At 43.3% G+C, this 23,449-nt stretch overlaps 1 protein-coding gene across 3 annotated transcripts in view; it reads left to right on the top strand.

The window, feature by feature from the left end:
• The first annotated feature begins 342 nt into the window (after window positions 1–342).
• Window positions 343–23,449, top strand: part of DAPK1 (death associated protein kinase 1) — a 219,982-nt gene continuing 196,875 nt past the window's right edge. For 2 of the 3 annotated variants that reach the window (XM_054688879.1, XM_054688881.1), the window contains exons 1-2: window positions 1,335–1,385; window positions 1,590–1,759. In XM_054688879.1, coding sequence (XP_054544854.1) covers window positions 1,698–1,759 — 62 coding nt within the window. In that variant the 5' untranslated portion in view covers window positions 1,335–1,385; window positions 1,590–1,697. Of the gene's footprint in view, window positions 362–1,334; window positions 1,386–1,589; window positions 1,760–23,449 lie in introns of those variants that run through there. The other variant, XM_054688880.1, reaches the window with a different exon arrangement.

The following is a 23,449-nucleotide window of genomic DNA, read 5'->3' on the forward strand; positions in this document are numbered from 1 at the left end:
AACACTATTCAGGAGATGAACCTTCTCTAATATCACCGCTCCTCCCCTTCCATTCTCTATTTTGTTTTAGTGTCTACTTATCATTGATTTTTTTCTAAAATGACCTTATTTATTTGGTCATATATGCATTGTCTACCTTCTCTACCAGTATGCAGGTTTCACGGGGGCAGGGGCTTTTTAAAACGTGTGTTGGTCGCTGATCTCCCGGGGCCGAGCACGGAGCCGGGCACTCGCGGGCGGTCAGTACGCGTGTGCGGGGCAGAGCCGCGGTTCTCCGGAGTCCAGCCGACGGGCCCAGGAGCGGCGCCCACGAGGCAGGCGTGGCGGTCCCTCCCCTCCCCACGCGGCGTGGGGCGAGTGGGTGTGTGCGCGGGGGTGTGTGCGCGGGGGCGTGTGCGCGGGGGTGTGCGCGGTGGAGCGCGCCAGCGCGCCCGGAGCGCGGAGCTGGGAGGAGCAGCGAGCGCCGCGCACAACCCGCAGCGCGGGCGGAGCGCGGGCGGAGCGGTGCCTTCGGAGGTGGGTGGGCCGCGCCGCCAGCCCGCCCGCGGGGTCCCCATTGGCCGCCTGAGGGCCGCCCTCCGCTCGGCTGGCGGCGAAGAGCCGAGGGTCCGCTCTCGAGGCCGAGTAGCAGGGCCGGGCCGAGACGACGCCGGGGTGGGCGCGAGGGATCCGCGCCCCCACTCGCTCCGTCTCCGCCTCGCCGCCGCCCAGGTCGTCTCCCGCGGCGCCCGCGGTCGGCCTCCGACTGCGCCCCGAAGGCACCCGGGCAATTCCCCGGCCCGGGTGAGTGGCCGCGCGCGGCTCCCCTCCGGCTCCTCTCGGGCCGCGCGGCCGGCTTTGGCTTTGGCGGCTGCCGCGCGATGGGGCGGCCCGGGCTGCGCCCAGAAAGGCGGGGGCGGAGAAACTCGGCCGCCGGGAGAAGCCAGCCGGGGCCCCGAGCTCCGCCGGGCGCTTGGGAACAGGTGGCGCTGGCCGGGCCGGGCGCTTTGTGTCGGGGCGCGCAGACCTGGCGCCGGCGGCCGCGCCGGCCTCGGCCGCGCCCTCTCCTCCCCTGCCCCCCGGGCGGCCGCGCGCCGGGTCCACCGGGTAACGGCGCGGGAGTCGCCAGGAATGTGCCGCTGGGGACTGCCTGGCTCCGGGGAGCAGAGGTGGCGCGGGAGCCGAGAGGTGGCGCGGGGGCTGCGCCCGAGCCGCGCCGGAGAGGGATGCTTCCAGCAGGGCGCGTCCAGCCCGGCGAGGGTTTCCTTTCCCGCGGCGCCCCCGGAGGTGGGGAGAGGGTGGGCGTGTGTGCAGAGAAAGGGGAGGCGGGGTGGCCAGTCACTTCCGGAGTCGGTTCTGAGGCTTGAGCGCCCCGCTTTTTGGGACGTGGATATTGGGGCGTGGAGGTGTGCCCGGCCCACGCACGCGTGGGTGATGCGGGGCTGTTGAGGCGGGGGGGGGCGTCCCTTGACGGGGGTTTAACAAAGGGTGCTCGACGCGACGCGACGGGGAGGGGCAGCCCTGGAGACGTGGTCTCCAGCTGTCGGCTCTTCGCTCTGCGGAAGTCCTTTTTGGCTAGTCATATTATTGCCACTTTTGTTTTTTTGAAGGACCGGAGGCTGATGCATGAGGGGCCCACGGAGGCGCGGGAGCGGTGGTGATGGTTTGGGAAGCAGAGCTGAAGTGCGCTGGGCTTTGGTGAGACTTGACAGATTATCATGACCGTGTTCAGGCAGGAGAACTTGGATGATTACTACGACACCGGCGAGGAACTTGGCAGGTACTGAGGGTGCCTGAAGTGCGAGCTATGGAGTTGTGCGGTTGCATGTTATTGGGGCAGTGGGCGGTGAACGGAGCTTGAATCAGACATCTCCGTCTCCCTTCTAGGAGATCCGCAAATTACAGAGAAAAGAGTTACTAATCCAGAATGGGCTAGGGTTCAGAAATAAACCATGAAATCCAAGGGGTTGGGGGTGGCAGTAATTTCACTGTTAGATTCTGATGCCGTGTATTCATCAAGACTCCTGGACAAGAACAGTTTTAATTGTTTGCACAGCTATTGTTAGCTTTTGTCTTGAGACAATAACAATATATATATATGATAAAATTGCAACTGAAGTTAGCTCGTTTGTGATTTAACCACAGAGTACCACCTAATAAGCTTTTGAATCCTAATGCTTTTCCTTTTTCTGAATTTTCAGAGTAATATGAAAAAAGTATTGGTTGGTCATACATGGGGACTTGTCAAATGTTAATGTTGGGCTTGAAATTTGAAACTTCCTGAAACCAGGAATTAAATCACCAAGTTGGTGTTAGTGGTGGCTTTGGTTTTATTCACAATGTTAAATTTTAACAAATTAATGACAGTCTAATATGGCTATCTGGATGCAGGGGCATACTTCCATTGCTGTGGAAGTTGTGATTTGGAGTACAGTCTTTCATTTTCTAGGTGAACAAAGAATGATTTCTTTGGGGACATCCAAGGGTTGGGTGAGTTACCTTTGGGTATTTGACGGGCTTTGTTGCACTCTGATTTAAATTGGCAGGAAACCCATCTTCACACCTAAATTGAAATTCCACATATGAAATTTGAGTGAAGTGGGCAAAATGATATTTAAATAGATAAAAGGTGTGTTTTTACATGTATATGTATCAAAATACATATTTTTCCATGCACATGCTGTCCTGGTACAAAGCTTCCTTTTTCTTTATACAAAGGAAAATTGAAAACATAACTACTGTAGAGCACTTTGTGAGAATTGTAAAAGTTAAGTTTAACTGAAATTTTTAAAAAATTTTTTGGAAAGATTTATTTATTTATGCATACAAAAACTAGGGTACAGCCCAGAGATGTGGGTGGGTGGTGAGAGGATTCACCAGAGAGTGGGGAACAGAACAGGCAGACTGACTGAAATACACTGCTGAAGGGAGCAGTGGGTGAGACAGGAAAGGTCTGCTGCGCCATGTGGGTCACCTGCCTGGCCAAGGATTGAACTCGTACTGCAGTGGCTCAAATAGCTTCATAGGTTGCGTCTTAACCCCCTGTGCCACCAGGGAGGCCCCTAGCTGAAATTTTTAAAAAGTTCAAATAATAGTATTGAATGAAAGCAGTTTTTAAAAAGTTACTGTGTCAATGTATTTCTGTGTCTGTTAAGCATGGACTCAGACTCTCCCTGGGGGCCTCTGGTTTGAGGAAGCTTACTGTACACTGAAGATTTACTGAGTGAATAAGAAAGGAAAGGAAAACGCTCAAAAATTAAATTTCATGGATGTTTTTAAGATAAAGAGTACACGATTTAAGTACTTGGTGTAGCTAGGAATAAATCGCTTTATTCCTGTGGTTTTCAGCAGATGAGTGGAATATGGAATTTTGCTTTGGGAGTAGGGAAGAAGTGTGAAAAAATATTTTAATTTCATTAGGTAGTATGACCTGATTATGTATAAATTCTCTTATCAAGAGAGATAGTTAAAATTCGATAAGATGATTTTTTTTTTAAAGATTTATTTATACAAGAACTGGGGTACAGTCCAGATGTGCGGGAAGGTGAGAGGATTCACCAAAGACACAGTGGGGAACAGAACAGGCAGTCTGACTAAATACACTGCTGAGGGGAGTAGCAGGCGAAACAGGAGAGGTCTGCTGTGCCATGCGGGTTGCTCTGTGGCTGGCGGGGATCGAACTGGCACTGCAGAGGCTGCGGACAGCTTCATAGTGCTGCGCTCAACCGCCTGCACCACCAGGAAGGCCCCAAGATGATTGTTTTATGAATTAAATATATTGGCCATTATTTCCATTAAGATCTTTGACAGAGTTGTGTGTTCTGAGAAAGAAGCAATGAGGCCTCCCTGTGGCTAGTGAGAAGAGTGTGTGTGATCTTTACTTGGCATGCACCCTCTGCCCTGCACTGGGAGGTGTTTCATTCAGTTGTCATTAGCAGTTCACTTTGATATAGGTAATATTTCTGTGTATAATTTTCTCCCTGCTGTGCAACACTACTAGACAAATTTTTCATTGATGAATTTAATTTACATCACCTATGAACTTGAAAGAAATGCTCTGAAAAATTGGGAGTTAGAGATTTTTAAAAATAAAGTATATATGCCCATCTCTCTTGTATAACTGCTTCTGTTTTTTGCCTAAAAATGGGTTAAACAGCTGATTTTTTTTAAACTTTTTCAAGTACCATGGTTTTTATGTCTGCTCCTTTTTGTTAATAAGTCTGACCATAAGATAGACAAGTAGGCAAGATGCTGCTTGTGTGAGAGAGAGGACTGGGAGCAGAGCAGGAGTTTAATGGCAGAAAATGGAATTGGGTATGCTCAGTACCAATGCAAAGTGGATCTAAGCGGTGAGTAATTAAACAGGTAACATCTAGAATTGAAGACTTTATGTGAGTATCTTTAGCAGTCATCTGAATAGTAGCTACTCACTTTATAAAATACTGGAACAAATCCCGTAACTAGAGGAGGGAAGAGGTTTTTAAGCAAGAAGAATAAAATATTGTTATTGTGATTGTCATTATTTTACTTTTAGGATAAATGAGAGCTTATGTGTTTGTACCCAGGTCTGCTGTAAAGAGCCCTGTCATTTATAAAGACTTTATAAAAAAGTATATAAAGAACTTTATAAAGGATTATGATAATTACTTTAGCAGTGGAACACACAGACCACTGGCCAGCTCTGCAACTTGCCACCTTTATAACCTTGAGCAGGTTACTTAACCTTTTCACAACAGACATTAAATAGGCAACAGGTCTCTCATTTTATAAATGTTGCCTATTTAATGTCTGTTGTGAAAATTAAATAATTTGATGCCTGTAAAATATTTTATCAGTAGTGAAGAGTTAAATAAATATAGATATCATCTGCAGGATGGACTGAGGCATGTGGGTGTTCCCAGGCGGGCTGAGAATGTGGCCAGCAACTCATTGTTCTGTTTTTTTCTGTTTACCAGTTTTGGGAAGGGAGGCCCTTTGGGAAAAGGGTCACAGGGAGACTAGTGCTGACTCACCCTCCAAGTGGAAACTAGGCCCTTGGTGAATAGGATCTTCCTCTCCTGAAGACTGGTGACCTTCTGTGTAGCTTCCACCCTTTAAGCGATCAACTTGTCTCCCATGAGACTGAATGAAGAGCTGCTTCTGTCACTACTCGTGTGTGTGGGGTGGTGTGGGGAGTATGGGGGGTGGGGGAGTTAGGCTTGGTATAAATGCACATTTCTCCATCTGCTATTTTACTTGGGTCCTTTTAGTGCCCTCAAGGGACCTTAGCATCTTTATCAGTTGGCACTTGGGGCAGCTGCAGGCTGGCTTGTCCCACCACCCGGTTCTTGTTACAGCCTTGTCCGTGGCTCAGCCTAGCCTATGAGTGTTCTGGGTACTTCTCTGAACTTTCCTGAGGACTGGCCTTATTTCCTTTTTGCTGTCTGACCTTACATGACCTTAAGACCTGAGTCCCACCTCCTGAACAATTTCCTCCACATTGAGTTGCTCCCTTGGTGCGTGACCACAGTCTGCCCCATGCCATGCTCTGTTCTTGCTTTGTGTTATAATTTTTGTATTACTCCTTGTAGCCAGCCTGAAAGTTCCTTCAGGGTGTGCTCTGTGGGCCTTTCTCCCCAGAGTGCACAGTGTGCTAGATAATAACGCAGAAGTTTGACTCATGACTGAATAAACTAACACAGGTTGTCAGGCAGAATACTGAGACCAGAATGGAAGACTGATGCTGATGGGGGCGGGGGGGGGGGGATGCCCTGTGAACTAACACACACACATTTGGGATGTGGGGAGACACCTACCTTTGCAGAGTGTTGTGAGAATGAGGGACACTAAACCTCTGGCACATAGTCACTGCTTGGGATATGATTTTTAATAACGTGTTTTCCCCATCACAGTGTTTTTACAACATTGTGTAGCTGTTACTTGATTATCTGCTTTTCCTACAGATTGTCACAGGGTTGTGACCTTTGGCTCATTTTTTATCTCTATTGCCTATGGCTCAATAAATGCTTGCTGATTGAATGATTAATATATGTAAAGCCCCATGACACCACACACACACACACACACCCCCACCCACCCCATGCATATGTAGACACACATAAATGACAACTGAGAGAAATGAAACTGTGATTAAAGACTGCAGCTCATAAAAATGAAAACTGTTTTTGCTTTGCATTCTCTGTGGCTAAATAGCAACGTTAGCAACGTGCACACCAGCCAACGTTTCTAAGCACGAGATCACTTTTAAACAAAACAAAGTGGAGCATTAAGTATTTTGCATTGGTTTGGATGGTTGCTAAAAGCTAATAATTCAAATTTAAAACATTCTCATTTGGCATAAAACCCATAGGCATTTTAATTGAAATAAGGAATTGTAATAGGCTGCAACTGTCTAAGTTCATCTTTAGATTTACTGTGGATTACAAGTGTGAGTCCTAAGAGCTCTGCAGTTCTGTGTGGATGGAAGGAGGAGGGACTCCAGTGTGTTATCTTTTTGGCAGTGGGAATTACAGGCTCATAAGGTTGACTAGTGAGGTCATCACTAGTGATTTTTCTCTTTGTGTTTCTGCTTTATATGCCCTAATGTGTTTCCTCTGATAGGAAAGGCTGCAAGGTTTAATGAGAGAGTTCAAATTAATTTTCAATGATTTTAAAATTCCATGCATTTTAAGAATGTCTAATAATAGTTTTGAATGCTGTGAAGGGATGGTATGATGGTGGCAATTGAATGTCTGCTTGTCAGCAGTGGATATGGGTCTGTGCGCTATGTGGGCAGATATATTTTAGGATCACCAAGGCCAGGAATGCAGGGATTTGAGGTACTTACCTAGAGTGAAGCCAAGGAGCACCAAAGCTGGTGTCTTGGTCATCCTATGCCTTTTTATCCTAGACTGATGTCTCCTCCGGTGTTGTAAAACATGAAATATACACAGTAGGCTTGCTGAGATGGATGCTCAGATTAATGCCAGCAATTGCATTGAGGGGTTATATTAGGATAATTAACATTGTCAGACATTTCCTTTTGTCTGTAGGCAAAGTTATAACCTTTGAAGTCATAGACCATTTTCCTTGGGGGGAGGGAAATGGGTAAGGGTGGGCAGTGGAGGGAAGGAGGGCTCATGGGTTTGGAGAGGCACTAACACTGGCTGGCTCCCCTTAGACATGATGTTGTAGAGGGATAAGGTCTGGGTCACATGAGTGACAAGGTCAACATTAAGTTGACCAATGTGAAGACCCCCAGCTTTCTACAGGGGAATGTATTATGAATCTTTAACCTTACTTCTAGCCAACTGCTATGTATGCCTTACCTAACCAGGCATTTAGTATAATTGAAATAAAGCATCATTTTAATGGAGACTTAATTCTGATCATGAGACAAAGAAAGCCACCTACTTACTGGTGAAGGGCAACACAGAAAACATTAGGTTGTTGGACTGAGAAGAGGCTATATGATCAGTGAGTCCTCCCTTCTCCTTTCATCCAGACGTTACTTAGACAGGGCAAGTGGTCTTTCAAGGCAGCTAGTCTTTAGGTAGGAAGAGATGAGGCAGGAATCCCAGGCAGGTCTGTTTCACTATGTTCTGTACATTACTGATGATATGTCAATTTTCCTTTCTTGGAAACCAATTAAGTTAGTATTTAAGAGATGTGATGTGACCAGCCATCAAATGCCAGTTCATTTTAATATCTGTATTGCTTATGAAGGAACAGTAACCACTTCACAGCAGGGATTTTTTTCACTCCCGCTGCAGACAAGCCCTTTGACCACACATGGAACCTTTCTCCTTCTCTGAATGGTTTGGGTTCCACACTGATGAATGGTGCTAGTGTGTCCCATAGTTTTACCCACGTCCCAAAGTTAATAATTTCTTTTTAGAAAGTTTACAAAACACATTCATTATTATTTAACCTTTGGCTAAGTAATGTGTAAGAGCCCTGGCTCTATCTGGTAGGCCACTGCCTGAATGACAGATGGTTCCTCATTTCATTATGTGGCACTAGTGTATCTGGTTTAAGACTGATGTCTGATTACTTCAGACTTTATAAGGAAGGGAGGGCAAGACTTAGTTTTACCTTGGTTTGTAGTAGTAAATTGTAACAACAACGCATCATCTGTCAGCCTTGGAGAGTATATGGCAGTGTAATTGCTTATAATAAATTCAGTTTATCACTTTGTTAAGATTCTAAATGAATTCCTCTAAATGTTCAGTTAGGAAAAAACAAAGGGAAAAAATGATACTCAGTTTTTGCATCATTTAACTAAAATGGGTTTAAAATTTAAAAAAATCTAATAAATCTTTCTTAGGTAAAACAGAAAGTGTAGCTGCACCCCAACTCTGGGTTTAATGTGCTAAAAGCATTTTTTGCAGTGAACAAAGACGGTCTAAAACCTAAATTAGTTTGTCTGATTTTCAGTCCTAGTCCAAAACAAAACAAAACCAGTCACATGCTGGTAACTAACCTCTAGTGATAGCTGACATGTGTCTCTTAGTGATACCTATTTATCACTTCCGTTATTTTTAGGTGATATGAGGACTGGTATGGCTTATGGATCATGCTGTGGTCATTTTAGTATAATGAAAAAGGGCCGTGGGGTTTCTCCCTTAAGTCCTGCATGTCAGCATTTCAATTGTGAGCTTGGGAATTTTTTTTTTTTTTATGTATAGCATGTCTATTCAGAAATGTCATGAGGGGAAATGTCATGAGGGGAAAGAGAAAAATGTTGTTAATTTTTTCCCCTTTTTAAAAAACATTCAACTTTGGATAAGGAACATGATTAAATAAATAAATGCTGTAAACTGCTGATCTCTTGTATTGATGCTGCTTACGGTCATAAGCTAGACAGTCTTTGAGTTGGAAATGTAACTTTGATTCACTTTCAGGACACGTTTTATTTTCTGTCAGCACTGCCTGATTATTCTTATTGAGGTATAATATGATGAATGGGGCTGGTTTTTAAATACCTCAAGTACAGTTGATGCTCTAGGTTTTCACCTTCATGGAGTGAACCAATTTTCATTTTTCCTATTGTTGAATAGTTCTTTCTACAGTTTGCTGCTTTCCACCTTTGAAACGATACACATTCTTTCTTTTTAGAAAGGATATTTGAGACCTGACTTCAATCCTGTTTGCTCATCTTTGTGGTCTCCAGTGTATAATTTTCGGTTAAAAATGAAATGTATGGAACGGAATCACTGCATTTTTATTGTTGTTGTTACATCATGAAAAGGATCATATTTTCTCTGAACTGTGTTTCTGCCTAGCAGCTCATATGTCTGTCTCTGACCATACTCTGTGTGTAGCAAGATAGATATAACTTAGGTGATACAAGAAAGAGGTGACAGAGGACTAAGCTGGGTCTAAGAGGAAGAAGAGGTCAGTGGTTAGTGTTGATGCAGTTCTAATGTTTCCACTTTCCTTTGACTAATTCTAATCATTTTGCTTCCTCTGTGTAGAGCTCAGTTGTTTTTTTTTTTACATCTGTGGTTTATGGATAGGTAAGCAGCAGAAATGTATGTCTCTGGAGAAGTGATAAAAGGTTACACACTTTTGAATATAATATTTGGTAGTTTAGGAGTTATAAGTAGTGGTGTTTTATGAAAACAAAACTATGGGTGCTGCAGGTATAAGGGTACTGATAAAACAGTGTTAACAAATAGCTACGGAAGCTTGAGGTGCTGATTTGCACGTGATACACAGAGGAGCTGTTCCTGGAAATTTGGTAAGCCAAAAAGTGCTAAGAGGTTATTGCTATCTTGCAAATATTATTTTACTGGCATAGAAATCAGTATAATTGAATCTAGAATCTTCCAGGGGCTTCCTCTGTATCCCTGAGGTAATTATATACAAAGTTGTATTTTTATGTTTTTATTTTCTTATTTTTTAAAAGATTTATTTATGCATACAAGAATTGGGGTACAGGCCAAGGGTATGGGGGGGTGAGAGGATTCACAAGAGACAGAGTGGGGAACAGAACAGGCAGACTGACTGAAATACAGTACTAAAGGAAGCAGCGGGTGAGGCAGGAGAGGTCTCCTACGCCATGTGGGTAGCTCCCTGACTGGCTGGGGATTGAATTCGTGCTGCAGAGGCTTTGGATAGCTTCACAGTGCTGTGCTTAACCCCTTGCGCCACCAAGGAGGCCTGAAAGCTGTCTTTTTAAACATGTCTTTGCCAATACGAATGTCTGTAAACTGTTAGTAATGCTAGAAACTTCCACCAAGATTGTTGTGGGGGACCCTCTGGCTTCAGATAATCATGGTTTGCTTCCTTACTCAGCACAGGCTATGGGTAGCTCCTTTCCTGGCTCTGCTTGCTGCTGTCTGTAATGTGTGCTCAGGACTTAAGGCACATCTGTGTTTTTCTTCTTATTGTCACTTTTCCACATTGTACAATAAGAGTGAATTGTAATCCTGGCCTGTTATCCCACTTGGTGGTGAGCCTGTAAATTGACTTCTTGGGACTCTGTTCTCAGGATTTTTTTGTAGTCATTCAAACAAGCTTTGGAATAGATGGAAGGTGTCAACAATTTTTCCATTTAGAACTGATGAGGGTTTGCCCCTAGTATTATCATACATTTCCCATCATATGCAGCTGCAGGCAGCTGATTGAATTGTTGGGGAGAGGAAATGAATTATTCCAAGTGGAATATTTTCCCTGATGAAGTTTTATCAGTCTGTACTTTCCTGACCAGTTCTCCACTGACTCAAAGAGGGAGAATGCCTGGTGAACAGCAGTAAACAGGCAAGGTAAGCCTAGTAGAAGCATGACGTCCTAGGTTTTGCTAATTGTGATCCAGGTATTTGGATGAGCACATTCTGTTTTATGACTGTACTCATTAGTATGGACCATTCTTCCTAGGCCTCATACTCAGAAGCAGCATTCTCTTTGATACAGAAAATTTTTAAAAAATTATCCACATTGGAGGAATTATACTTGGAGAAATAGAAAGCAGGAAGCCTGAAGCCTTCTCCAGAGCAAGTACACAGTGAGGCCGTCATGAAGGCTGTCTCAGTTACCGAATCCCTTAAGAATTTGCACTGAATTATTGACAATTTTGATTCTGTTACAATTGACTTATGCATGCAATCTTGAATGTCCCTGTGGGTTGCAGAGAACATGGATATTTTTGTGTCTCTTGTGTTGGTAGGATTAAGCTAAGTGCCGAGTAGGCCTTGTTTATTTGCCTTACTAAGGTGCATATCTGGACATTAGAATTGCAATGCAGAGCCCTGAGCTCAAATACCTGCCTCCACAGTGCTACTTGGGGAAGAATCACTTGAGTTCTACTTGCTCAGTTATCTTGTCTGTAAAACGTGAATAATAATCATACTTATGTGGTAAGGTTTTTGTGAGCTTGTATGTAATGTGTGTAAAGCTTGTGGCCCATACCAGGCAGAGAGACAGAGAGAGAGAGGCATTGTATGTATGGCATACTCCTGAAACCATGTGAACAGAGACCTTTTCTGTTCATTCCTTTTCCCTACTCAGGTTTTATAGCCTGGACTTCCATGTGCAGGCGTGAGGGGAGGGGTGAGGGTTTACTTCTCCTCAGTCCCATCCTTCCTCCTCCTCTTCTCCCTCTCTCCTCTTTATTTCCTTCTCTTTGGTTCAGCCTGCAGGATGGACTCATTCTGCAATATTTGACTTCGTTTATCGGCTTCATCTTTTAGGTGTGCTGACTCCATTCTGGAGTTATGTGGAACTTAGTTATGTGGTGGGCTCCTTCATCATGTCCACTTGATAGTGTGGTTGATTCCTAAGAGTTCCTGAGAAACATATTAGCTAGGAATTTAGCTGTGCATTTGAAGTGGGCTGCTGAAAACAGGATGTAAACGAATGCTATTTTTCAGTCTAGCCAGACTCTGTGGGCAAAGGGAGGGAGATGCTCATAGTAATGGAGTGTATTATATTAAGGTGAGCGCATATGAGTTCAGGGAAGCCAGGCTGTCAAAACTGCAAGACATCCAGGGATTAGCTGCTTATTGAGAGAGCTGCTTAGACATTTTCATATTTTTATATGGTGTACTTTAAATTCCTAAAAAGTCAAATTTGTTTTTCTAGTGGCTTTTTAAATTAAAAACTTCATTAAGCAGCCAAAGAAGACACAAGGAATTTGATCAGAGAACACATGTCTTGTTATGGATCAGTCTGGAGAAGGGAGTCTGGAAAGGGTGTGTGGACCCTGAGTTCCTGACTAAGAGGAACTTTCTTAGCACACCAGTCAAATGGCAGATCCTAGTCTCTGTTCATTCCTGACATGTACTGAAAATGAGCATTTGGTAACGCCAAAATTGCCTGTGCCAAGACAAGTCTATTAGTCTGGTGCTAAAGGCGGAATTGTTTGGCTTTATTTAGTGGTGAGACTGTGCCAGCTGCTGTGAGTAAATGCCCACTTACAGTTTGGAATGCCCGGCCTTGTTCCCTTGGATGGGATTGAGTTTGCTCAAGGAACATGACTGCTGTGTGAGAGGCCAGTTTAAAAGGATGCTTCGTATTCTTTAGGGCCCATTAGGCCATCACAAATCTGAAAAGGAAAATGCCTGGGAATTGGGTATATGGAGTGAATTCAGATGAATTATCAGAATGCCAGTACTAAATTAAAACAGGTAGCATGAATAGGCTGTTAAAGTTATTGTGTAAGCCATAGTGTCTGTCCATCACTGATTAATTCAGATTGGACATCTGAATGATACAGCACTTGATAGGGTGTTGGGCAAGATCCTTTATTTTACAGCACCAACAATAATAAAAAACCTAAAGAAGTGAGAAAACCAATATGAAAGCCGTTTTTGAGTTCAGGCAAGGAAAGTCCATTCTTACTTGGAAGATTCATTTATTCATTCATTCAGATTGTTGTGGGACATGAAAATGTAAGCAGGTGGGTATAGGAGCAGGTGTGTGTGTGTGTGTGTACCCACATATTCCCTGGAAGAAACTGGACATCAGTCACGAAGGAAATGACAGGAAAAGATTTATTTGGAACCCATTCTAGAGTAGGAACTGGAGATGAGCAAATTAAGGTTCAGGAAGGCGCTGGTCTTGATATAATGTTTAAAATAGTGGTGGTAACCATTCGACACCAAAACTGTTAAGCCATGTGTGGAAATGGGGTGATGGGTGGAATAGTTCATTGTGTGGCCTATTCCTCTGTGTTACTGACTTGGGGGAGAGGTTTAAAGAAGTTCAAAACATTTAATACAGTGCCTGGCTTACGTAGTGTATTGATTTTGATTATCCGTCCCTCCGTCGTCCCCTCCCTCCCCACCTGGCACTAGTGAGTATTTGGATGATATAATTCTTTGTGATAGGGGCTGTCCTGTGTGTTGTAGGATGTTCAGTAGCACTCCTGGGCTCTCTGTATGGCATGCCAGTAGCATCCCCTCCCCACCAGTTGGGACAACCCAAAACATCTCCAGACACAATTAAATGCCCCCCCACCCCAAAACCAGTGGTCTACAACAGGATCAGCACAAAAGTGTTGGCTGACAGACCTAGTGGTTGGAGCTGGTTTCAGGCCCTAATAGGCAAGGAGGATCCTGCATTCACACAGTGGGCAAAAAAAATGCCCTTGAAAGAAGGTATTAACCTTGGGGAAGAACACAGGTTTCCAGATGGTATGAGTGAGAGGTCTGACACACTTTTTATGTCTGCTGTGCTCTGGAGGCCTGGGTGGGACTGACAATGACTGAGACCTAGAGAGACGTCCGCACGTCACTCCCTGGTGTGACAGTCACCCGTGGCTAACACTGCAGTTCCTGCCTTGCCTCACCCTGCTGAACAGGCTGCTGTGAGTCATGGCTCAGAGCGGGTTCCATCGCCGCCTGATCTCGGTCCACCCTGTTCTCTCCCGAGGGTGACATCTGCTGCTGTCTTGATGACTCTGTTTTTAACTTGTTTATTTTATTTATTAATTTATTTATTTTTGTTGTGGGACCCTCCCCGGTGGCCGGGGAATGAACCGACGCTGCAGAGGCTGCGGCAGCCTCGCAGCCCAGCGCTCAACTGCTGCGCCACCGGGGGAGGCCCATGTTTTTAACTTGTTTAATAGCTGTGTTGTTTTTTCCTCATGCTGATTCCAGTCAAAGCTAGATAACTCCTTTTTATTCTCTTAGGCCTGGTTTCTGCTTCTCCACCAGGCTGGGTGGTATAACTGTGTGACGTGGGAGTCCGCACAACTTAGTTATTGCCTTACATACTGCTTTCTCCAAGTGGGGGTTTTTAAAGGTAAAAGGAGAGGCTTGGCACCTTGGCAGGAGAGTGAAGAAGGCAGTTAGCCATTTCTCCCAGCTCCCAGGAGAGGAACATCTGGATGGAAGTCAGTTGGAGAAGCTTGTTGCTGGGGGAGTGTGGGAAAGGGGACGGGGCTGATTTGGAGGAACCTGTGGAAAAGGGAAATATGTCAGTCAGGATGCAGGCAGGAAACAGTTCTGCTCCAGGGGTTCAGGTGAACACCATGGGATGGTCTCGGGATCCGAAACCATGCCTACGGACTGAGCCAGAGCCACTGTCATGTGCCACTTTGGGAAGAAGCACTGGGACTTCTCTCTCCTGCCCTCCAGCCTTCCATTAACTGCCTGCAGGGGCCAGGGTGGGGCAGCCTCCTGACCGGGCAGAGAAAAGAACAGATTGGGGTAGGAGGCAGGCAGACCGACAGATGGAGAACAAGCAGGGCAGGGATGGCCACTGATGCCTAGTGGAATGCTGCTGGCTTTGCTCTGTTACTGCTCCCACTTCTGCTGCAGGTGACCAAAATCTGTGCTGTCAGTATGCGGGACCCTCTCTTTTATTCTGAATACTGTGTTTTCCATTTTCCCAAGGAATTCATTCCTGATCATTTCACGCAAAGTGGTGCCCTCCTTGTTAACTTCTGAAACAATTTCTAATGGCACATTCATCCAGCATTTAGACTCACCACCAGTTACATTGTGGCTGTCCTAATTCCTTTGTTCCCAGCATTTTACAAGGAGAAGGTATTCCTGAAATATGTGTTGCATGATGATCAATTAATTCCCTTAACTGGTCACAAAATTCTGAAATGAATTCATACAGCTATAATTCCTATGAGCTTTGAATTTGGGCAGATAATCACTGAAATGTTCCTTAAGATACATAGTATGCGTTTCATCATTGGAGTAACCCTGAGAGGTGATAGTCCCATAAAGTTACAGAATGGGTCTCTGTATGTCTCTGCCAGCTGGTGTTGTAGACAAAATGGCTTAGTTCTTTCCATTGTAGCATGTTGATGATTTCCCTAAATCTGTTGATATTGTTTACTGTATTACCTATTCTCCGTGTCATATTGAAAATTTTAAAGCATGGTGGGTTTATGGGGTGGTGTGGGGCAAATGTAGTTATCAGCCTTTTTTCTGCCCTCCCACTGCTAGAGTGGATGCCTGCGGCTGAGGGACATGGGCATGGGCATGCACACCTATGTCCGTGGACACCTGAGCCCAGGGAGCACGGGAGTGCACATCTGAGATGGGACTATGGCCACGGTGAGGAGGACCAATTTGAGGCCAGATCATAAAACTACATGAGACTGATAACGCCAGAGGGAAGGCAGAGAGAGGCTTGTAAAAGAGAGAAAAGGTTCACTCCTTTCTGCCTTTTTGCATGGCAGCCTCCCTGCCTGCTGAACCTGTGTATCTGCTCCAGCAGTAAAGACCTCTGTAGGGTAAATGGACGTTATTAGGTTTTTTCCACACTCCCGCCATTAACATCAATGATGGACATCTGTGGCCTTACACGCAGGCCTGATTGGCAACACCTGGAGTGTGGTGTGCGCACGTGTGTGAGTGGGCGCACCTGAGCCGGGAGGCTGAGTATATAATGGCAGCAGCAGAGGACCTTGCAGCAGAGAGCAGTCCTGGAGAGAACACCAGAGAGCCCAGGAAGAGTGAAGTTTCACAGGGGACTGTGAGACCGCCCAGCCCCCAGGCCTCCCTGCCTGCCCTGCACCTGGTTGTCACACTACAAATGGTGTAGACAGATCACTGAAAGCCTGAAAAAGCCACTGAGGACTCCAGGACTCTCTTTTACCAGTCTATCCAGATCATAGAAAACCTGCTCCATGCCTTGCTGGTGCTACACTTGTAAAATCTATCGAGGACTCCAAAGATTCCTTTATCCATCTGCCTGAATCGACAGTATGCATGCTGTGCGTGCTCGCACAACAGGTGGGGAGGGAATCTAGTGGGAAATAGTTGGGAGCAAAATGCAGTCAACACATTTCAGTTATTGAAAGGGAAGTAGTGCCAGAGTCTCTAGGCACCAGGTCCCCATCTGCTCCAAGTCACAGCTGGTGTGGTTCATAGAGAAGGTGGCATATATATGGCTGAACTTGTGAACTCAGCCTTTCTTTTCTTTTTTTAATTTTCTTTTTAATATTTTATATAATTCTTACATCATTTTTCATTTTTGCACAATGTATGCATTTGCATTTTGGTTATATTCCCCATACAATTGCACCCCCCTTATTTTGACCCTAATCCTTCCTCTCCCTGCCTCCCTCAACCCTCCATAATGTGTCTCTGGTTTATAGTTGCTTGTTGATTTTGATTTTTACTTTGTATTAGTCTTTTTCTTGGTCCTTTATTTAGGTTTTCTAAATTCCTGCTATGAGTGAGACCATCCGGTATTTTTCTTTTTCTTTCTGACTTATTTCGCTGTGAACTCAGCCTTTCTATAGTTTAACTGTTTGCTCTGGGATATTTGCAGCTTAAATATGAAAGCCCAACCTTCTTGCAGTCAGCACTTTCCCTGCTGTCGGTCAGTTCTATTACATTTGCTCTTGTTCTTTTTATGATGCTTGACAATTGAGATTTCAACAGGAATTTTCAATATAGAATTGACTTCTTCCCCGGTAAAATATAGTTGAGTCACGTAGAAAGGTGTATCATGTGTTTTGAAAGGGTGGGATTTCATTATGGTTTAAGATTAGTTCTATAGGAAGCACTTGGAGTTGTACTCAGGGAAAAGAGAGGTGCTGGTAAAATTGGGTTAGTGGGTTGATTGGGAAAAAGGCTTCTCCTGCTGAGGGGTCAGGAGCACTGCAAGCACCGCACCAAGGTGTCCCTTTCAGTTCTGCACTGAGAACGCGAGGGAAGGACCTGTGGGGTGTGGGACTGTGCAAGGGCAGTGGAGAGTTGAGAGCTTCACTCACACGGGCAGGGACAGGACAGCTGGAGACAGAGCACTTCTACTCGGTGTAGTTTCTGTTCTTTAGCTTATACTTATTCCTGGCATAATAAAAAAGGTTTAAGGCAAGAAGATAGTTGCTTAAAAGCCAAAGGACAGGGGAAGTTGTTGGCAGCAGGTAAATCAGCCACTCTGGGAAAAATTAGAGTATTGGCAACAACTTCATCTTTGTAGCTTTCAGTTTCTTCTTGATCCTGGGAGGAGTCAGGAGTGGTTTTTTTTCTTTGTTTTTTTTTTAAGTTGGGAAACCAGAACTCAGAGAAATTAAGCCAGAGACAGCAGATTTCAGGTTAGTGGTGTATTGAAATGTGTGTGTGTATATAAACATATGTGTATATCCACATAATGCATTTATTATAACTTAAACGGTGACGATGCATAAAGGGTATATAATACAATTTACAAATAACAAAATACGGATGCTCTTTATTGTAAATTCCACAGACAATTGTCACTAATGCTTTTGCTGATTTTTGCTCTATCTCACCTGTGGTTCACGACATTTTGATGAGTGGAGTTACATCTCAATACAGATCTTTTCCCAATAAATGTATTGTTAAATCTGATGTATGATCTATTAGATTCTCACCCTATACAAATTATTTTCATTAAACCGAACCCTCTTTAAATTTAAGCACTGCTGATTGCAGTGGTGCTATCTTTAGCTTTTGGTGTCATTGCAGGGACTGATTTGATTGTTTGATTGTTGGAGTCTTTATTATTTATCAAGGTTTGTGTTTAACAGTCGAAAAATCCTTGTAGATGAACAGGGGCTCTTGAGATGCATGGGCAGGCATAAGCACTCACTGGCTCCACTGAGGTCTGACCTGACCCGGCAGGTGTTCCTCTGTCTCTTGAGCCCCGTACCAAGGATGATGCAGAATGTGTGGTTAGAAACTCAGTAAGGATAGCTGGCCTGAGTGAGGGAGGTTTCAAAGCTGGACTAGGTAGCCGTATCATGGGACTGCAGTTTGTACCCCATAAGGATAGGGTCCTTGGTGGGCAGTGAGGACATGTGGGAATGAAGGGGCATCTGGTGGGATGTTAGCACTTGGGCAGTGTGATTCCAAGAGGAGAGAGGACAGCATCTCCTTTGGTGCCCGTTTCTTCCATTTTAAAAAAAAGATTTATTTATTTATGCATACAAGAGCTGGGGTACAGACCAGAGGTGTGGAGGGGTGAGAGGATTCACCAGATAGAGTGGAGAACAGAATAGGCAGATTGACTGAAGTACACTGCTGAGGGTAGCAGCAGGCGAGTCAGGGGAGGTCTGCTATGCCAAGTTGGTTGCTCCCTAGCTGGCCAGGGGTCACCGCAGTGGTTGCAGATTAGCTTCATAGATTGCGCTTTCACCCCTTGCGCCACCAGAGAGCCCCCCTTTCTTCCATTTTTTATCTCCATCTTCTAGGACAGGCAAGGCCTCTACCTAGCAGTGTGGCAGCTTCCTATAGTCATCAGTATTCAGTGAGGAATGAGAGAGTTGTATTCCTTTATAGCTTCTAAAATTAAACAAGTAGTAGTTCACTTGACATGGAACTCAGAGTTCCAAGATAGTAGCATCCCTCTTTGTGTCTTCTAGTCACCAACAACTCAGATTCTTGGGAGTCCTTCTACAAACAATCTATGGATATTTCAGTCAATAGATGTAAAAATATTGTCATGTTTTTTATTAAAATGATATATTATGCATATTGTTCTGAGCTTTGTTTTTTTCACATCACCACATAGCTTGAGGACCTCTCTGTTACTGTTCAAAAAGAAATGCGTTTTTCTCTTACGGGTCTACCATGATCTATTTAGCTCTCTGTCTATGACTTTTAGGCGTCTTTTCTAATTTCCTTATTATACAAATGATCCTGCAGTGGTTACCTTTGTATAAATGTTGAAATTATCTGTAGGATATTTTCCTAGAAGTGGAATTGCTGGGTCAAAGGAGATTTGTCATTCTGAAATATATTGCAAAGTCATTTTTCATTAAAGATAAGTCGATTTATAATCCACTACCCACAATTCATATAGCTGACTTCTCTACTGTCTCCTGTAACTTTGGAGAGTTTGCCAGTTTGATACATATAGTTTCATAAATTTTGGACTATGAATGAGTATAAGCATCTTTTCATGTGTTTCAGAACTCTTTGCTGTGAACTTTCAACTTACACTATTTGTTCATTTTTCCAATAGCTTTGTGGAACTTTTAACTTGCATGTGTTCTTTATATTAGTAAAAATAGCTTTATAGGGGACCCAGGAGGATTAAAACGTAGCTTTATGTCTGGCATTGTTTGCCCATGTTTTCTCTAGGTTGTTATTTGTCTTTTGACTTTGTTTCTGGTGTTTTTTGGCCTTATGAATACATCATTTTTTGTATCATGGCAAAATATACATAAAATTCGCCGTTTTAACCATTTTTTAAAGTGTATCATTCGGTGGCATTAAGTGCACGCACTTTGGCTTTGCTACCATCTCACTGTCAGGCTCCAGACCTTTTTCATTATTCTGAGTCAATTTTTTTTCTATAAGTAGTTGGATTTGTTTATTTTTTTACCTTAGATAGGTTCTGTTTCATAGAAAGGTCTTTTCTAAACTGAATTTATTAAAAATGTTCTTTATGGCTTTCTCTAGTACTTTATGATTTATTATATTTAGATCTATGATCCGTCTGGTGTTTATTTGGTTGTGAAGTGAGATATAACTCCATGTGTACTTTTCCCATGTGATTGATGTGTGGTCATCAGACATATATTTGTGTTTGCTATCCTCAAATAAAATCATAGACATTCAGTAAATTGTCTGAATTTGCTGAATGATAGTATGTTAGTACCCCTTTGAGTAAGTTGAATAGAATGGATGTAGACCTAGGATAGAACTTCCCACTGCTTAGGCAAGGCCATCCTATAGGATGAAAAGTTGGTACTCTACCAAATGCTGTAAGGAGGCTAGAGAGGGGAGGGTCAAGGCTAACCTCTAGATGACACTCTGGGCCTCACTGCCTGGAAGAGGAGGCACCTGTTTCTATTTTCCCAAAGGCTTCAGAAAGATAGAGGTGCCCTGACATTAGAAATCTGCACCCTCCGGGATCTGTCCTGTCAGTCCCTAGAGACTCCTGGTGTTCAAGGTGTACTGGGTCATTGATCCCCTCAACCTCAGGGTATCTACATAGGTCCTGAGGTAGTGGAACCCGCAGGCTGGTTATCTGTGATTGCAAGCAGTATAGACATCATTTATGTGTGTTCCATGAGATGGAGTGAAGGCTTGAAAAGCACAACCTTAAAACCTTGACCTTGCATCTTTCTCAGATGCCTAAAAGTAGAACTGGGGTGAGGTCCTTGGCAGAATCACCTCAGCACTGTCTATTCACACATAAAACAGTATTATTGGTGCCCTCTAAGGCCTCCTTGGGTTCCCTTTTTATCCCATGGAAGGTTGTGGGTGGCCTGTAGAACCAATTGGGGTGAAAGAATATTTCTTACCTGTAGGGGTGAGTTCTAGGGCTTCCTGCATCTCTATTTTTCACTGTTCAAAAATGAATTGAATTAGTCAGTTACAAAATATCAGGTTCCAAAAATGACCTGATATAGTTCTCTAGTTGGAACAGCTGTGTCTAGGTTTGGAACTTCTGGTCTACCTCCTCCCTGTGTTTTCACCCTTTCCCTGTGAGTGCTCCAGGCACTGAGTCCTCTGTTGGTCATGCAGCTCCTCTCATTACGCCTGGCACATATTAGATGTTTGCAGAACTTAATTACTGTCCTCTGTTGCTCTCCCAAAGGGGTGAGAAATCAGTTGTTCCAAAGGACAAAACCAGTCACTGATCACAGATGTACAGAGAGATGTAAGTTCATTCAAACGTATTAAAATAAAAATTTCCTAGAAACAAATATTTAAATTCTTTGTGAATTTTGTTCTTTTCCCTGCTTACTACTACCAAGTGTTTTTCAGCCTCCTTTTGGGGGGTAATTTTCATGTAATAGCATTCACAATTCACACATTTTATTGTGCAGTTTTATGATTTTTATTGTTATTTTTTTCTCCCTAATTGATTGAATTGCCTATTTTTAGCAAAACTACAATTTTGGGAGTACCACTTCATGCCTCTGTATGGGCACATGCTTTTCTCACCCTCTACTATAGCTTCAGTGCCAGTGTCCTTTCACCTGCTCTCCTCTGCCCCCTTCTCCCTCCACCTCCCCTTCCTTTCTAGTAACCAGTATATTTTTCTATGTATGTAATTCTAAGAATTATTTTTGTTGTGTTTTGCCAGCTTCTTTTCGGTAATTTATGTTCTGCAAATTAGCAAAACCATTTCATAACTATCTTTCACCCTCTGCCTTTTTCACCTAGTATATTCACCTTAAAATGCATCCATTTTGCCCTGGAAGTCAGTTTCCTCTTCTTTAATATCTGAATAATATTCCATTAAATATATAGTCTACAATTTCTTTATCCAGTTGTCTATGGATGTGCATTTAGGTTGGTCCCATTAGCTTTTGTCAAATACAGCTGCTATGAAAACATCCATGTCTATAAACTTCTTCATATTATTGTTTTCATATTTTTTAGGTTAATACATATTCTAGCAGTGATATCGGTAGATCTTATAGCATTTCCATTTTTATTTTTATTCTTTTAAATATTCATTTATTTATGCATACAAGAACAGGGGTATAGGCCAAAGGTGTGGGGGGGAGAGGATTCACCAGAGACAGAGTGGGAAACAGAACAGGCAGATTGACTGAAATAACACTGCTGAAGGGAGCAGTGGGCAAGACAGGAGAGGTCTGCTGTGGCATGTGGGTTGTTCCCTGGCCGGGGATTGAACACGTGCTGCAGCAGCTGTGGTTGGCTTCATAGGCTTCATCTTAACCCCTTGTGCCACCAGGAAGGCTCCATTTTTATTTATTTATTTATTTTTTTGACGAAATCTCCATACTGTTTCCCAAAAATGCTGTATCAAATTATATATACCCCATCCTTGTCAACATTTGTTGTTGTCAGTCTTTGTGAGACCATATCTCGTTTGGTTTGCATTTCTCTTACATTAAGTGATGTTGAGTGTTTTTTTCATTTGTATGCTGTAGTATATCTTCTTTGGATAAATGTCTGATTAGGTCTTTTGCCCATTTTTTGATTGGGTTGTGTTTTTGTTGTTGAGTTGTATGATGAGTTCTTGATATATTTTGGAAATTTAACCCCTTGTCAGACTTGTGATGTGAAAATACTTTGTCGTTTTTGTGGCGATTTCTTTTGCTTTTATTTTGATGAAGTTCTGTTTATTTTTGCTTTAGTTCCCCTTGCCATTGGGGTTGAGTCTCCAAATATCTATGTGCAGTTGATGTCCAGAAGTGTATCACCTGTGTTTTCTTTCATGTATTTTTGGTTTCAGGTCTTATATGCAAGTCTTAATCCATTTTGATTTAATTTTTGTGTATGGAATTAAGTAATAATCTGGTTTTAATTTTTGTGTATTGTGACTGGCCATGTTTCCCATCACCATTTGTTAAATATGCTTTCCTTTCTCCATTGTATGGTCATGGTGCCTTGTCAAAGAGTAACAGTCCATATTTGTGTAAATTTATTCCTGGCTTCTCTATTCTGTTTCATTGATCTATGTTTCTGTTCCAATATTGTGCTGTTTTGATTACTATTACTGCGTGGTATAGTTTGAAGTCAGTGTGATACCTCCTTTTAATACTTTTTTCTCTGGATTGCTTGACTATTTGAAGTCTTTCATGGTTCTAATCAAATTTTTTAATTGTTCAGTTTTCTTGAAAATATCATTGGGACTTGAATAGGTATTGTGTTGAGTTTGTAAATTCTTTTAGGTGAGGTGGTCATTTTTATCAATGTTTATTCTTAGAATCCATGAAGATGAAATATTTCCATGTATTTGTGTTTTATGTTTTTCAGTGGATAAGTCCTAAACTACCTTTGTTAAGTTTACTACTAAGTATTTCATTCTTTTTGTCACAATTGTAAATGGGACTGTTTTCCTAACATATTTATTGTAATTCATTATCTGCATAAAAAATGCAATTATGGGCTAAGCGCCACACTGCAAAGCAATCCACAGCCTCTGCAGCATGAGTTCGATCCCCGGCCAGCCAGGGAGCAACCCACATGGTGAGGCAGACCTCTCCTGTCTCGTCCACTGCTCCCCTCAGCAGTGTATTTCAGTCAGTCTGCCTGTTCTGTATCCAGCTCTGTCTCTGGTGAATCCTCTCACCCCCTGCATCTCTGGCCTGTACCCCAGCTCTTGTATGCATAAATAAATAAAT

The sequence above is a fragment of the Talpa occidentalis genome, unplaced genomic scaffold, assembly GCF_014898055.3.
Source record: "Talpa occidentalis isolate TD23 unplaced genomic scaffold, MPIMG_talOcc4v2.1 talOcc4.7, whole genome shotgun sequence".
Taxonomy (NCBI): domain Eukaryota; kingdom Metazoa; phylum Chordata; class Mammalia; order Eulipotyphla; family Talpidae; genus Talpa; species Talpa occidentalis.